This window comes from Solea senegalensis, linkage group LG6 (genome assembly GCF_019176455.1).
Source record: "Solea senegalensis isolate Sse05_10M linkage group LG6, IFAPA_SoseM_1, whole genome shotgun sequence".
Taxonomy (NCBI): domain Eukaryota; kingdom Metazoa; phylum Chordata; class Actinopteri; order Pleuronectiformes; family Soleidae; genus Solea; species Solea senegalensis.
Genome location: NC_058026.1, coordinates 1381385 through 1396347, shown reverse-complemented (window position 1 = coordinate 1396347; position 14963 = coordinate 1381385). Strand labels below are relative to the sequence as shown.

The following is a 14963-nucleotide window of genomic DNA, read 5'->3' as shown; positions in this document are numbered from 1 at the left end:
GGACAAATGTAGCCAGGCCTACCTTGGTGTTACTTCTCACTACATCAGTTTTTGAATAAAGATGCTGCAATTATGTTTCTTCTTTTTTTTAACCAATTCATCGGAAAAATAATCGACCGATTAATCGATTATTAAAATAATCATTAGTTGCAGCCCTAGTAAAAACAGAATTACAGCTATTTTGACTAGTAAAAATGACGTTGCAGATATCGGTAGTGAATACTCTGTAGAGACTAAACGTTAAAACGGTTTCGTCATATTTGCCTATATATATATAGACCGGCTCCTCGTGTCAAGCACGATGGATAACATACACTCACAAACACACACACACACACACACACACACACACACACACACACACACACACACAGGTAACACACTCACACACATACAAACAAGAGACACAGAAGCAACCTCTGCTTATATCTGTTTAATGCTTTGAGCCTGAAGCAGCAAATGAGACCAAAAACTGAGGAAAGAAGTTCTTTTTCATTTTCATTTTCATTTTCATGTGACACCTACAGCAAGTCCCAGTCTCAGTTCCCGTCCCAGTCCCAATTCCAGTCCCAGTTCCAGTTCCAGTCCCAGTCCTCTCGTAAACCCCTAACTCATAAATTCTACCGCTTTATCCTCCACATGAGGGTTGCAGGAGTCGCTGGTGCCAATCTTAGCTGACGGGGGTACAGTGGGAGGAACCCGGAGAACCCACACAAGTAACTATTAGCGATTAAATGTGTCCTCGGCATGTTACCCATCCTCGACTTGAACAAGAAGAGAACACGCAAACTCAACACAGTAAGGGCTTGAGAAGAACCAGGGCTCCAACCTGGGACCTTCCTGCTGTCAAACAACAGAGACACCCACTGGCCCACCGTGCTACTCCTCCTCTCCGTTACTTTTAACAGACATATTGAGCACCTGATAAATTGGCAGATGAGTATGTGGTTGTCTAAAATGACAAGATTCCACACCAGGGTACACACACACACACACACACACACACACTAAGTGATGCCAGGATGGATGAGAAAGCTCCAGAGTGGAAAACACCAAAGGAAGAAGGCTTAAAAGATTTGTATTGATTTGGGTATTTCCAACCGTTGGTGAGTGCGGGGAGGGTGAGTGGCGGTGGTGGGCGGGGCTGCTTTGGTCCTTTGACTTCCTGACACCCATCATCATCATCATCATCATGGCCATCGTTTTCATTGTACACATCAGGCTGTATGAGTTCATATGACTGAAAAAGCATTAGCCACAGAGATTACATGAGTATACTTTCATCTGCACCACTTTATGGGATTTAATGGGAAACCAAATGAAATAACACAATAAAGATAACGATAAAGCAGAGTAATTTTTTATTTATTTATTATTTCTTTTTACTGTGGGATGATTTAAGTGCTCTGTTCTGTACTCAGCTCTGTCTGGAGCCTGAAAAAGGCAGATATATTTATGTAATGCAACGGCGTATTAGGGCCACAGAATAAAGTCTTAATTCACGAGAATAAAGTCATAATATTCCAACCTGCCTTATGATATTCGGATTCATATGATAAACTAGAGAAACCACAGAACCGATAATCCTGCAGTCGACCAGTTCCAGCAATTTCCCGCTCCACAAAAGCAGCCATTTCCTCCAAGTCCAAGTCAAAAATTGTCCCGCGACCCAACCCAGTCTTTGGGAAATTCTGATGTAGAGCGTGCTAAGACGCGTTAAAGGTGTAATTAAACATCACTTTTATTCAACAAAATATTGAACAACGAGAATTTTGCCGTGTAAAAAATGAATGTGAAGTTTTTGCTTTGCATTCTTAAAGGTCTTTCGTGGTCAGTCCATCTAAACCTTCACTCTTTATTTAATTAAGGTCTGAAGTCAGTTGTATCTTTTTTGTGTGGTGGTTTTGACCAGATTTCATTTGTCTGCAAATAAATCCTTTGCAATAGTCTTATTGTAACTTATCTCGTAGATTATCTCGTAGAGCTTTTACAAACATTCCTCCTTACAAGTACCAAATATGATGAATATTTGTGTGTCTCTTAGAGTCAGAAACAGAACTTTATTCATCTCTAGAGGGAAACTGGAAAAAGAGTGAGCACTTTATTTGATTCAGGTGGGTTTTCATAACAACTATCAGCAGTTAGATGCTTTAAAAGAAAAATGACAGCAGCTTATGAAAGGAAAAGACAACATTTCCAGCCTACAACATGGGCTCTAAGGGAAGTCCGTCTCTGTTTTCATCACATTCGGCATCACTTCCAGCTCCATCTTTAAGGTTCTGGGTAACAGCACCCCCTAGTGGTACAGCATTCTTATGCTTTACTTTGAAAATGTCCCATCTCTCAGGCAGCAGGCCCTTGTTGAACATAACCAAAGCCAGTGCAGAAAAAGCTAAGATGTTTATCAGAGTACACAGCATGGAGAATGTTCTGACCGCAAATGTTTGGACGTAGACGCCGTCCTCCAGTGTGCAACCGGGAAGGCAAAGAACAACAGGAAGACCTACAGTGTTCTCTCCTAACAGAATCCTCACAATCAGCCCTACGATGTAACCCACCGCACCACCGTACGCGTTTGTCACTTTGAAGAAGAGCACAGAAACCAGCTGGGGGAATATAAGCGTGTAGGCAATGTCTGCTCCAAGAATCCAGAGGAGGAGGACGCTTTTAGTGAAGAACGTTATGGATGTTCCAGCGACGCCCACAACCACGATTGAGATCCGAATCACCCACTGCATTTCACGATCTGAGGCCTGGGGACACAAAGTGTCATTATATTCATTCATGTTCCTGTGCTTTCCTCAAGAAATGTATTTAATATATTTTAATTTGCATTGAATGAAAAGGTTAAATGAGCTATAGCTAAGAAATTCATTGTATAAAAATCCCAACATGACCATGATGTGTCATTAGAGAGAGGGAAACACTGACACTGGCTTCACTGCTAAAAATGGTGCAGCCACTTAAATTTACAATTTAAATATTCATTTGCAGGCCACAATCTCAAACTTTGGTCTGTGGCTCCACCCACCTAACAATGCATCTTGTAGCACTTTGACAACCAGGTTACCAGCATGGTTAATCAAAACCTGCAGCTATGGGTCAGAAATGCCTCAGCACTGCTCTCAAAAACATCTGAAACACATGGAGCGAATGCAAGGTTTAGTGTAATCCTTTTTAAAGCTAAAGGGTGAAGTTCCCTCCACGGATTCACAGCAATCAACCCTAGACCACATCTCCACAGTCCACATGCCACTGAGCTGCTGCCATCAGCAGAGTCCTGCAGTCCTCACCTGTTTGCGCAGAATGTTCTTGTAGATGTTTAACGAGAAGACAGAAGTTGTAGATAACAGTTCTGAGTCTGTGGAGGACATGACGGCTGCAGTGATGGCTCCAATTCCAATGAGTGAGATGAAAGACGGAGTGAGGTACTGCAGAGTCAGAGGAAGGATCATCGCGTGCTCGCCACGTTCATAAGGAGACGGAGAGCCGTACATCGTCAGGTTCCAGTCTGGACAAGAGATATGACAGTTCCACTTTTGAAACATGAACATCCTTAAGAACACTCCAACAAAAACACTGGCTCTCCTGTCATGTTAAAGGTTTTGCTGTGGACTGTATATAAAAATGGACGTTGTCTCCTGTTGAAAAGGATGGAAGTAGCAGTTAGCCACCAGAGGGCAACTGCTGGTTGCAGGAAGAACTGTTTGAATAGAAGTCTTTGGGAAAATTAGCTTCTTCTCAACATTTGCCTGAGGAGTTAATGTCTCAGCTGGTATCATCCAGTAAGTGCGTTGTTGCAGGTGACGTCTGTGAACGTACAGTTTTTTGGTGCTGGTCAAATCAAGAATCTTGAGCCTTCACATGGGATTCCATTATTGCAACTAATAGACAAAATCCATTTTTAGGCACATTCTATGGGTTTTGCTATCTAATGCAGTTTCAGGTACCAGGTTCTATTTAAGTATTCTGGAAGGTGTGACATTGAGCCATCACATACCCTAAAACTGACCAAGCTACATGGAACTCAAGTGTGCTTTTTTCTCCTGTGACCTCTGTGTTAAACTTCTGTCGTCTCTCGAATGTAATTCCCACCTGTGGAGGCAGCGACAGCTCCGATCAAGACTGGAGGGATTCCCAGTATTAAAACTATAATGGCAGCAGCATAGCAGGTTAACTGGGCTGTCCGTGATGAGGAGGCAGACAGCGTCCTCTGGTGGAAGCACTGAAATGAAAGATTGCCAAGAGTCTGGAGACAGAAGCAGAGCAGGAGGAGGATGAAGACAAAGAGAGAATGTAGCAACTTTTATACAGTATATATAGATATACATATACATATCCATATCTATAGATATGGATATGTATACATACATACACACACACATATATATACATATATATATATATAGCTTGTTTCAGCTTGTTCAGATTGAGGAGAATATGTCACCCCTAAATCATTGCGGTGTACCACAAAGTTCAGTTTTGGGCCCAATTGTTTTTGTCAGTGTCACTTACTGTCACCTCCAGAAGTTCTCCGATGACTCAGCCATTGTTGGCTGCGTGTCTGAGGGGGACGAGCTGGAGTACAGGTCGGTCATCAAAGACTTCGTGGACTGGTGTGAGAGCAACTTCTTGTGCTTGAACACCGGAAAGACGAGGGAGATGGTGATCGACTTCCGGAGAAAGACCCCACCACACCCACTGGTGAGCATCCAGGGCTCGGACATCGAGCTGGTGGATAACTTTAAGTACCTGGGTGTTCACCTCAATAACAAACTGAACTGGACCACTCACATCGACGCCCTCTACAAAAAGGGTCAAAGTCGCCTCCACCTCCTGAGGAGACTGAGGTCCTTCGGAGTGTGCAGACCTCTACTCCGCACTTTCTTTGACTCTGTGGTGGCCTCTGCCATCCACTATGCTGTGGTTTGCTGGGGAGCGGGCAGCACGGACCGGGACAGGAAGAAACTGAACAGGCTGGTCAGGAGGGCCGGCTCTGTCCTGGGCTGCTCGCTGGAATCGGCGGAGGAGGTGGGACAGAGGAGGACGTTATCCAGACTGTCCTCCATCATGGAGAACACACTCCACCCACTGCACCTGACTGTGGAGGGGCTTGGCAGCTCCTTCAGCGGCAGGCTCCGGCACCCTCAGTGTAGGACAGAGCGCTACCGAAAGTCCTTCATCCCCACTGCTGTTCGGATATTTAACTCCTCGTAAATGTCCACTCACTTTCCCTGATAATACTCTATATTAGAGTGTAATTTTATCTTTTTTACTTTTTATCTTTTGGTAATTTGTCTTACTATTGTATTGTATTGTATTTTTATTTTATTTTATCTTATTTTTATTTTTATTCTATATTTTTATTCTTATTTTTACTTGTATTCTATTCTCACCTTTCCTAACTGAGCTGTTGTGAATGTGTGTTTCCCACCTGGGGGAGGAATAAAGTCATTCAATTCAATTCAATTATTCTTCAATATTTGACTCATGGCACTGAGGTTTTTGGGGTCACATGTAGTCTGATCCCAGGGACACCAAGAGCTTAGGTGAACTAGTAAAAATACATCGAACATTCAGCTTACCAGCAATAAGAAGTCATCAATCCACTTCCAGACCATGTCTTTCTCCAGAGAGCCAAGCCAGGGTTCCTGAAGCGTGTTGTTAAAAGCCGTCTCAGCGATGTTTAAAGACGTATCGTTGAGCAGAAGGAAGGGGACGCACAGCCACTGGTAACACACGTAGAGATCATCAAACTTAAGATATTAGGGTTAGGATATTACAGGATGATCCCAACTATTGTGTCAGCTGAGATTGGCACACCCTCATGTGGAGGATAAAGCAGTAGAAGATGTACATGCATCCAGGGTGGGGGATGCAGGGGCTAACATTGTTGCCTCACAACAAGAAGGTCATCCCGGTTTGACCAGGGTCTGAACAGGGTTTCTCCCTGGAATTGGTTCCAACCCCCATGTCGAGCAAAAACCAGTAGAAAATGCATTCATGCATAAAATTAGGTTATTTTATTTTACTTTATCAAACATCTCTTGGAAATGATGCATATAGTGATTCAGATTTAAAAAGTGGGCCCCTTTACAGAAAGTATGGGACGCACCCCTGTGGACAATAAACAGTATATCTTGAACACATGTGCTAGAGTAGCCTCACCAAACTGACGACGATGAGACAGAGTTGGATGATGTCAGTGTAGGCCACTGAGTAAAGGCCTCCTAACAAAGTGTAGATAATGGCCACAGCTGATGAGATGCACACAGAATAAGCAAAGTGCAAGTCCAGGATCACAGTCATGGTTAATCCTGTTGGACAAAAAAACACAAACAGGCAAACACAGTTAAACTTTCATGAGCGCCTTGGGGCGCCATTTGTTAAGTTCCTCATTCTGAATTGAACAGTTACATTTTGCCACATTTAACTCAAACAATGACAAAATAAATGGAGTACATTTACAAAAGTATACTTAGTTATATGCTAAACCTTTCTATCTAAATGAAAAATACTTGAAAAATACGCACATGAACCAGACTCAGGCCTGCCCACTCCAAACATGTCCCCTCACACCACACCCACTAACATTTTTAGTTGGTTTAGCTGGCATTATTGGCTGCAGGGGAATTTGATCCCCCTCACTCATGGCCATGGCTAATCATGACACACCTGTGGGCAGCATTCTGTTCCCTCTGTGGGGCTCTGTGCTGAGCACTTGGGCTCTTGGATGTTCAGTGGGGCTCTGTGTCAGGGTACAGACCTGGCGGACCCTGGGACCTCTGGCCCATACCTATGCTTGGGGTATCAGCCCCTGGACGGCTCGGGGTCTGCCCATCTCCTGTCCCCTGGAGGTTCCCCTGGTTGGAGGGCTCTCTACAGACCTCTACCTATTCCGTCTTGGGGGGACTTGTGGTTAGCGTGAGTGTGTGAAGCTGGGGTAGAGTGGGGAGCTGGGGGGTGGTCTGCTGCGGTCTTCTGTGGGATAGGCTATCCTGGGATTAGTGGCCTTGGATCTTTCCTCCCCTGTGGGACTGTTGGACACTCAGTGGATCAAGATCCCTATAAGCTTGCTACTGAGAGCCAACCAGACATTGATGCATTTTCAACAACTAATGACAACCCCTACACACACAGAGATGCACACAAATACACATAAACAATTATTCTGCTACACAGTAACATCACACATAAAGCTGTTGTGCCAGGGTTCAGACATGGCGGACCTTAGTATAATGTTACCAGAGTGTTTTCAATTTGTCATGTAGCTGAGTTTACCTAAGCCAAGCAGAGTGCTTGCCAACCACATGACATCCATGAGCAGAGCAGGCAGCACCAGAGAAGCACTCAGTACGTTGCCATATTTGATCTGGAATGGGTCCATTATGGTGAAGTACTTCATGTCCCTCATTGGCTTGGCAAAGAAAAGACCACCTTGTTCAGAGGATGAGATATTAAATATAATTACAGAATATATTAGTTGTTACTGAATCAATAACATAGCAAATGCTGTGAGGGTAGTTTCCACCCGCTCTACTCGCCTCGCCACGGCACGGTTAAGTTACTTTTTTTAATACCTGCTCTGGCAAGGTTCCAAGCACGCTGAGTAGCTACTGCCAGCCACTGAGTGCCGTCGCAGACTTCCAAAACAACAGGTGTGAGTATTTTACAGGTTTAAATGACATACACCTCAGCAGTCTTACATTACTCTGCACAACTCTTACATTACAGTGTCACCACAAGACTTCAGTCACTAACATTTACTGAGTAAGTATATCCAACAAATAAATGATGGTTTTCTCTATATGTATCTGTCCAGGGTGTGACAACACCTTTCGCCGTACTTCAGCAGAGATTGGCAAAGCGTGCCCTTGACCCTCATATGTGGAGGATAAAGTGGTAAAAGATGGATGGATGAACTATAATGTAGCTGCTTACTAAAAGTGAATTATGATTGTTTTAAGGGAGAAGAATGAAAACAGAACAAAGGATTCAACACAAGAGATTTCTAGATTGTCAGTCTTACCCAGTATGAAGGACACAGAAGTGTGTACAGGCATTAGAGCCCAGATCAAGCCCATCTTAGGAGTGTAAACTGCCTCAGTCACACCCAGGATAAAGCCACCTCCCACCCATGTCGCTGCAGAAAAACACATGTTAAAATTCCTTTAAAACTTTACTTTTTTGTTACTCTTTAAAACACTCTTTACTTTGTGTTTTGTTAATTAATTTGACACATCTATGGTTACAATACCTGATCATGGGTTTTTTCAGACCCACTGATCTACTCACCTGTCATGGTGAAAATCCCAACCAGGAAGTTAATATTTCTGTCTCCAAGCAGGACCACTTCAGTCCTGTTTCCTCTGCTGGTCTTCTCAGCCTTCTTGGTCTTCCAGGCACTTAAAATCCCTGTGACCAGGACTAAGATGTAAAACACAACGACTGCAACCACACCAGCGATGTTCAGAGCCATGGTGTTTGTGGAGCTCCTGCACTGAAATACAGCCAGACTCAGTGGTTTTATAGTCAGTCAAAAAAATGCACCCATGCAAAGCACAAGAACAAGATTTTCCAGTGACATATTTCAGAGGTGAGAAGTATCAAAGTAGGCATGCTTCCTTCCTATACCAATCATTATCACTCATTGTTAATTAACAGGACTGGAACGAGGTCTACAAAGAAACAGATGTAAATGATGCTTATGATTCCTTTTTGCAAATATTTAACACGTTGTATAATAGACACTGTCCTGTAATGAAAAGACACACAAATCAGAAAAAGGAGGGGAAACCATGGTTAACAAAAACGTTGAACATTCCTGACTCACTCCTTCACTGGGACCACTTTGATAAGGACAGAGACAGAAACCTCAGCACAATGTTTCTCACCCCAGTGAAGGACAGAGAGATTACACACCTGGTCAACAAATGTGTAGCAAAAACATCCACGGATGTTGACGACCTCGACATGAAGCTAGTCAAGAAAGTAATAGTTGAAATCGTTTCACCCTTAACACACATCTGCAACCTGTCATTTCAAACTGGGACATTTCCCACCAAAATGAAAGTGGCGAAAGTAGTGCCATTGTTTAAGAAAGGTGACATACATGAATTTACTAATTACAGACCAGTCTCAATACTACCACAATTGTCAAAAATTTTGGAGAAACTATTTAACGAAAGGCTAGACAACTTCATTAACAAACACAATCTGCTATACGATAGCCAATATGGATTAAGAAGAAACCACTCGACGGCTCTAGCTTTAACTGAGTCTGTGGAAACCATTACTGACGCCATTGATCAAAAATTACATTCAATAGGAATATTCATAGACCTGAAAAAGGTAAAATTTGACACCATCAACCATGATATTTTGATAGCTAAACTGGAGAGATACGGTATAAGAGGCATAGCACTGGAATGGGTCAAGAGTTATCTTCACAACAGATCTCAATATGTTAAGATGGGAGATTGCACATCGACTTGCTTGGACATAATTTGTGGGGTTCCACAAGGATCAGTGCTGGGCCCTAAACTGTTTATACTATACATTAATGACATATGCAAGGTATCCAATATTCTGAAATTAACATTATTTGCAGATGATACTAATATTTTCTGTTCGGGGGAAGACCTAAACCAATTAGTGGAAACAGTCAATAATGAAATGGCCAAGCTACATGTGTGGTTTAATATAAATAAACTATCTCTAAATTTAGAGAAAACAAATTCTATGACTTAATAAAATACCGCACAGTACAGATGATTTATAGGGCTGCCAACAAAAACCTCCCTCACAATACAGACATTATTCCTGAACAGAGGGGAGGGACACAATCTAAGAGGGAACATGAGGTTTAGGCAGAGAAGGGTAAGAACTACATTAAAATCCTTTACTGTATCGGTCACGGGGGTCAGACAGTGGAACAATCTGGATGAGGAGATGAAAAAATCAGCAAAACTGAGTGTATTTAAAAATAAGTATGTAGAGATGACTATTAATCGATACAGAATGACACAGAAAGAAAATATGACAAAGGTCAGAGACAGAAATTTGTAGACACTGGGGGAAACGGTGCAACGGCGCGATGGAACACCATGGACACATGTACATACACACATGGAGTCTGAGTTGACTGTCTAGAGCTAGACTATATCTCTGAGTGCTACCGGATGCTGAAACATGTTTTCTTTGTCAAAATGTCATAAAAAAAAAAAAAGCAAAAAAAAAGGAAATGAAATGTATAATGATAATGGGGGCGGGACTAGTTAAGCTTTGCTTCTCCCGCTTTCCCTTTCGGTTATGTATATTGTGTGAACTGCAATGTTATGTGATGAGTGATCTAAATGTCTTGACCGAAATAAATAAATAAATAAATAAAAAACACTTAAAATTCCCCAAGGCATGAGAATAATTGAATGAAATATAACAAACGTATATAATGAAAATTTCCATGATTACAATTTTAGTTACATTTCAAAAATCGATGCAAAAGCTCGGATTTGTACTCCGTGTACGCCGTGCGAAATACGTGAGCTGTAGTGGCCATCTGTTCAGACTGACTATTAATCATAGACTGTCCTAAAGTGTCCACTTTTGCCTTCTCAAGAATGCTTGCTGCTGCTAGGTGAGCCTTGGTACGGGCATGTTCAAATATGTTTTTTCTGAGTGCGCATTGCTGTTTTTTTTATATCTGGAGCCGATGAGGTTACTGTGCATTCTTTTGCGAGTTTCATCCCCCCCCCCGTCTTCTCTGCCCCCAAAGTCCCCACCGCCTTACACGTTGTGCAGCCAAAACCTGAATTTTCCATAAGAAGCCAGGGGTAGTAAGTCTGCTTCACTTTTAACTGAGCTGCTGTCCAAACAGTTGTGCATCCCATCCCTGACCTGTCGCTGGACGTCCCACCCTCCTGTCCGCTCAATGCGCTTTTGAATCTTCCTGCTGTAAGCCAGCTGATGTCGTGGTTCCCGCCTCTTGCTCCGGCTGTTGTACCGTGCTTGCTGATGCCACGGTACCCACCTGTTGCTCCGGCTGTTGGTGGTCCACCTGGCAGTCCACTGCTGGCGCTGTAGCTGGCTCCTGCTCCGGCTGGCGGTAAACCCGGCTAGCTGTTGCGGTGCAGGCCTCCTGCCGCAGCCGGTTTTGACCATCAACATGACCGCTGCAGCTGCCCTCGTTGCCGCTTGTGGAGGCTTTTCTGACTTGTTTTGTGTCATGCAACTCTTCTCTCTTTTTGATAACAGACAGTAAATCTAACTGTCTTTTTGTCATGACTCTGTTTCCTCTTGATAGTGTTCATGGTCAAAAATGTTGACTCACAGGTGTATGTGCTCATAAAAAAAGACATCACTTTCTGTGCAAGTGGTTTCAAAGTGGGAAAGTCTGCTTCAGAAACCAAACTTGGTTCAGAGTTCAACTTGGAGAATGTTATCTGTTTGCAGCTCAATTATTTCACTCTCCAGAGCAGCACGATTACCAGGGCAGCGCTGGTACTGGTTTCTACTTGCTCTACCGATTTGATGACATTTTCTGGCACAGGAGTGACGTCAGAGCCAGTTTTATGGGGAGGTGAATCAGGTGAGGATTTGAACAAGGTGTGCCTCATTGCCCTTGTCAAAAGTAAGTAACTCTAACACTGCAGGAAAACACAAGAGACAGAAAAAGGGGAAGACAAGTACACAAAACATAACACAAACACAACCCAGGCCATAACACTTCTCTCTCTTCCCATTTTGTTTTCTATGTTTAAGGCCGTTAAACTTTCTCTGCTAGCTTCAAAGAAGTTGCTGCCATTTCAAATGTTATTAGTGACACTGGGCCACACGGTTGGTGTAGTGGTAACTTAGCACTCTTGCCTTTACAGCAAGTTCAAGCCCCAGTTGGAACAAGGGCCTTTCTGCCCTTCTGTATGGAGTTAGGAGGTTCTCCCCGTGTGTGAGTGGGATTTCTCTGGCTTCCTCCCACTGTCCAAAAACATACAATATGGAGAATAGGTCAAATGTTTAGGTTAGGTTGTCTGTTTCCTAAACCCAAATTTTTGCACATTAGGGTTTGTCTCTATGTGTGGCCCTGCGACGTGACTCCGCCTATCGCCCATGTCAGCTGAGACTGGCACAGCACTCCCCGTGACCCTCCTGTGGAGGATGAAGCGGTAGATGATGGACGGATGGATTACTGACAATGATTCGTCCATAAGAAACTCTTGTTTGGAGATTTTCCACAGCACATTGCGAGCACCACTCGTGAAAGGAAGAGGGCTAAATATGAACAGCTACAGTGACCAACTGTCCCAAGAAAACCCAAGAAAATATCGGTGGTGTTCACAACACGGCAGTGGCGAACCGTGAGCACTACAGCTGGGCCTTCACCTCAGCCATCATTGCCGAGAAAATAAATCATTGCGAAAAAAAAACGACAGTACGATGGAAAACGTTTCACAACTGCAATTCTTTAATTAACGATTTTAATTACAAGGATGTAAACACGTGGGCACCGTAGCAGGTTATAATTAGGGGCTGAATCACCTGCACTGGGTAGAGAGAGGAGAGTCAGGTAGCCGTCATTTTTGTTGACCGCTTTAAGTTCAGTTATTATACACAGTGCACTTACCACATCTTACCTGGGTGTGCATTACCAAATAACCGGTGTTGTAGCTGTTGTGTTTATTAAACATCCTGAAACTTGCTTACCCGGACCCAGCGTGCTTCTCTGTACCGGCAGCGCGTCAGACAATCGAACGGGACCTATCTCCTCTCAAGCGACGTTAAACGGCTGTTCAGTCGCAACATTTGTCAACAAAAAAGGCATCAACGAAAGCGATCGCTCGCAGCGCAAAGGAATCAGTGAGACGCCAAGTAAGCGCAGCGGCAAACGGAAAAGGATTTCTTGCTCAAGGTGTAGCCTTAAACATCCCACTGTACTTCATAAGGAACTCGTTATTGATTCTAAGCAGACGGAGAGGATACCAGAGCTGCATGTTGACAACATCCTGGTGTCAAGTGGTCTTACAGGGGCTGGAGACCAGGACTGCAAACTGCCAATTGTTCCGGTCCAGGTTAAATCTAACAAAGGAACCAAAATTGTCATAACTTGCGCTTTTTACTCAAAACTTACTCCCCTGATGTTTGATCAGGGGAGTACTGCAGTGTTTTGCACTGACCGTTTAATGCAAAAGCTCCACCTCACAGGGAGGAAGGGGCGCATTCTCCTTCGAACCATGGGCCAGTAGAAAGTCGTAAGCAGTAAAACGGCTGTTAAGTCGCAACAACATCAATAACATTCTCTGCAACAAGATACAATCTCAACATTGACTTCATAAAACTGGAGACATAGTCAACATCTGGAAATATGAAATGAGGTCACCCTGTGACACCGAGGCTCATTTCCTCACCATGGACAGAAATCACGGCGCACAACAAACCATACAGACATTGACAAATTAATTCATGAACGTCCTCAAACTACAATACAATTTGAAATGCACAAGCTGGTAATACAATACATCCCCTCTGGGATCCCACCTCGGCCGGCGCGTGTCGGCCCTCACTTTCGCCGCACGGCATAGTACACCGGCGACCGGGAATCCTTCCGCGCATTCTCAGTTTTTTGTATGTGTATGTGTTTTTTTTTCCTTTTCCCTAATAGGAGTTTCAGAGCCACTCAATATACTGTAATGCAGTGCATATTGTAATGAAACGTCAAACGGATGAAGTACCCAGTACCTCTCCCTCTCTCTCTCTCTCGCCCTCTCCACCCCTCCCTCGCCTATAGGGCTGAATACTTTACAGAGTCATTGCTACATCTTGTTCCACTTGTGTCACGCTGTCAACAAAGTCATTGAGTCATTAACTCATTAAGACATATTAAATAGTGATTGTTACATTCACAACATTCCAATCTAGAGGAATAAGGAAAAAGTCGCAGATGACTGCACAGTTCCAGTTTTATCGTGACAACATATACAGTAAATATTTGTGTCAGAAAAACAGCTAAAAGAGCAGAACAATGAGAAATGTTGAGTTTTCCTGATTGTACTTAGAATGAGGGTGTCAAACATGGGTGACATGCAGGACTGTAGTAATGACAGAGATATAAAATCCATCATGAGGATGTGGGAAAGAGTTGTTGAAGCTTGTTTAATGAATAAAGTGAAAATCTGGACAGAGAGATGTAACTGCACAACTCATAACCTGTTATATTTAATAACTATATTTAAGGACTTTACAACAGTTAATTCATTGATTAGCAATCTAACACCAAATTGTCCACCTGTTATTTTGATATAAATATTGCTTGAATAAAAAAAAGTTCTTAGGTGTTAATATTTATTTGCTCCCTCATAACAGGAAACAGATCACAAGAATGTGTCATTTTGTGATTTGGGAAACACTGACAGATTGTTTCACATTTAGGGTCCAAACTACGGGTAAATGAATCAAGAAAATGCTTGACAGATCAACCAGTCAATAAGTGTTAAAAGTCACATGATGCTTTTTTCTTAAGGCATTTGGAACTGCATTGAATGTTGCTTTATTTTCTAAGAATAACTACTGTAACCTTTCTTTAGTGGTGGGGGAGAGTCAGTGGCTCTTATTTTGAAAGCCAGGGTGAAAGGAAATGAGGATGTGCAAGAAAAGCGAAGTGACCGTGAGTATGAAGAACATAAAATCTGGTCGGCTGGTCCATGCGAGGAATGAAAATGAAAGATGCGTCTTTTGGTTTTAAAGAATAACCACTAAAATAAAAATGTGTATTTAGTTTTGTAAAAACAACTACGATTGAAGGAATATGAATATATGTTTTTATTTAAAAGTAGCCAGACTTTACACATGTAGAAAAATATCCGCCCATTTAGTGATGGTGCATTTGATTTAAATCTGAAGTCAGAACTGGGCGTGACGTCGACCGCGTTCCAGTTGAAAAAAATAATCGACACAAAAGTATCTCGGGTTAG

General features: G+C 42.9%; 1 protein-coding gene across 1 annotated transcript; it reads right to left on the bottom strand.

Annotated features, from left to right (window-relative positions):
- Positions 1–1357: 1357 nt before the first annotated feature.
- On the bottom strand, positions 1358–11307 carry LOC122770472 (high affinity choline transporter 1-like). The gene is made up of 10 exons (XM_044027340.1): positions 11030–11307; positions 8296–8500; positions 8030–8143; positions 7282–7437; positions 6169–6317; positions 5586–5729; positions 4096–4249; positions 3294–3511; positions 2182–2753; positions 1358–1574 (listed from the first exon to the last, which is right to left on the bottom strand). Exons 1-9 carry the CDS (start codon positions 11279–11281, stop codon positions 2202–2204), a joined length of 1944 nt encoding a protein of 647 aa, XP_043883275.1. The 5' UTR covers positions 11282–11307; the 3' UTR covers positions 1358–1574; positions 2182–2201.
- Between the last annotated feature and the right edge of the window lie 3656 nt (positions 11308–14963).

What these genes read in the sequence shown, in the direction of transcription:
- LOC122770472 (XM_044027340.1), bottom strand. Translation starts at nt 11,281, where the DNA reads ATGACAAAAAGACAGTTAGATTTACTGTCTGTTATCAAAAAGAGAGAA. An exon ending in TGGGATTTTCACCATGACAG is followed by an intron (nt 8,144 to 8,295) that starts GTGAGTAGATCA and finishes GTTTTTCTGCAG; the next exon opens with CGACATGGGTGGGAGGTGGC. An exon ending in TTGATGACTTCTTATTGCTG is followed by an intron (nt 4,250 to 5,585) that starts GTAAGCTGAATG and finishes TTCTGTCTCCAG; the next exon opens with ACTCTTGGCAATCTTTCATT.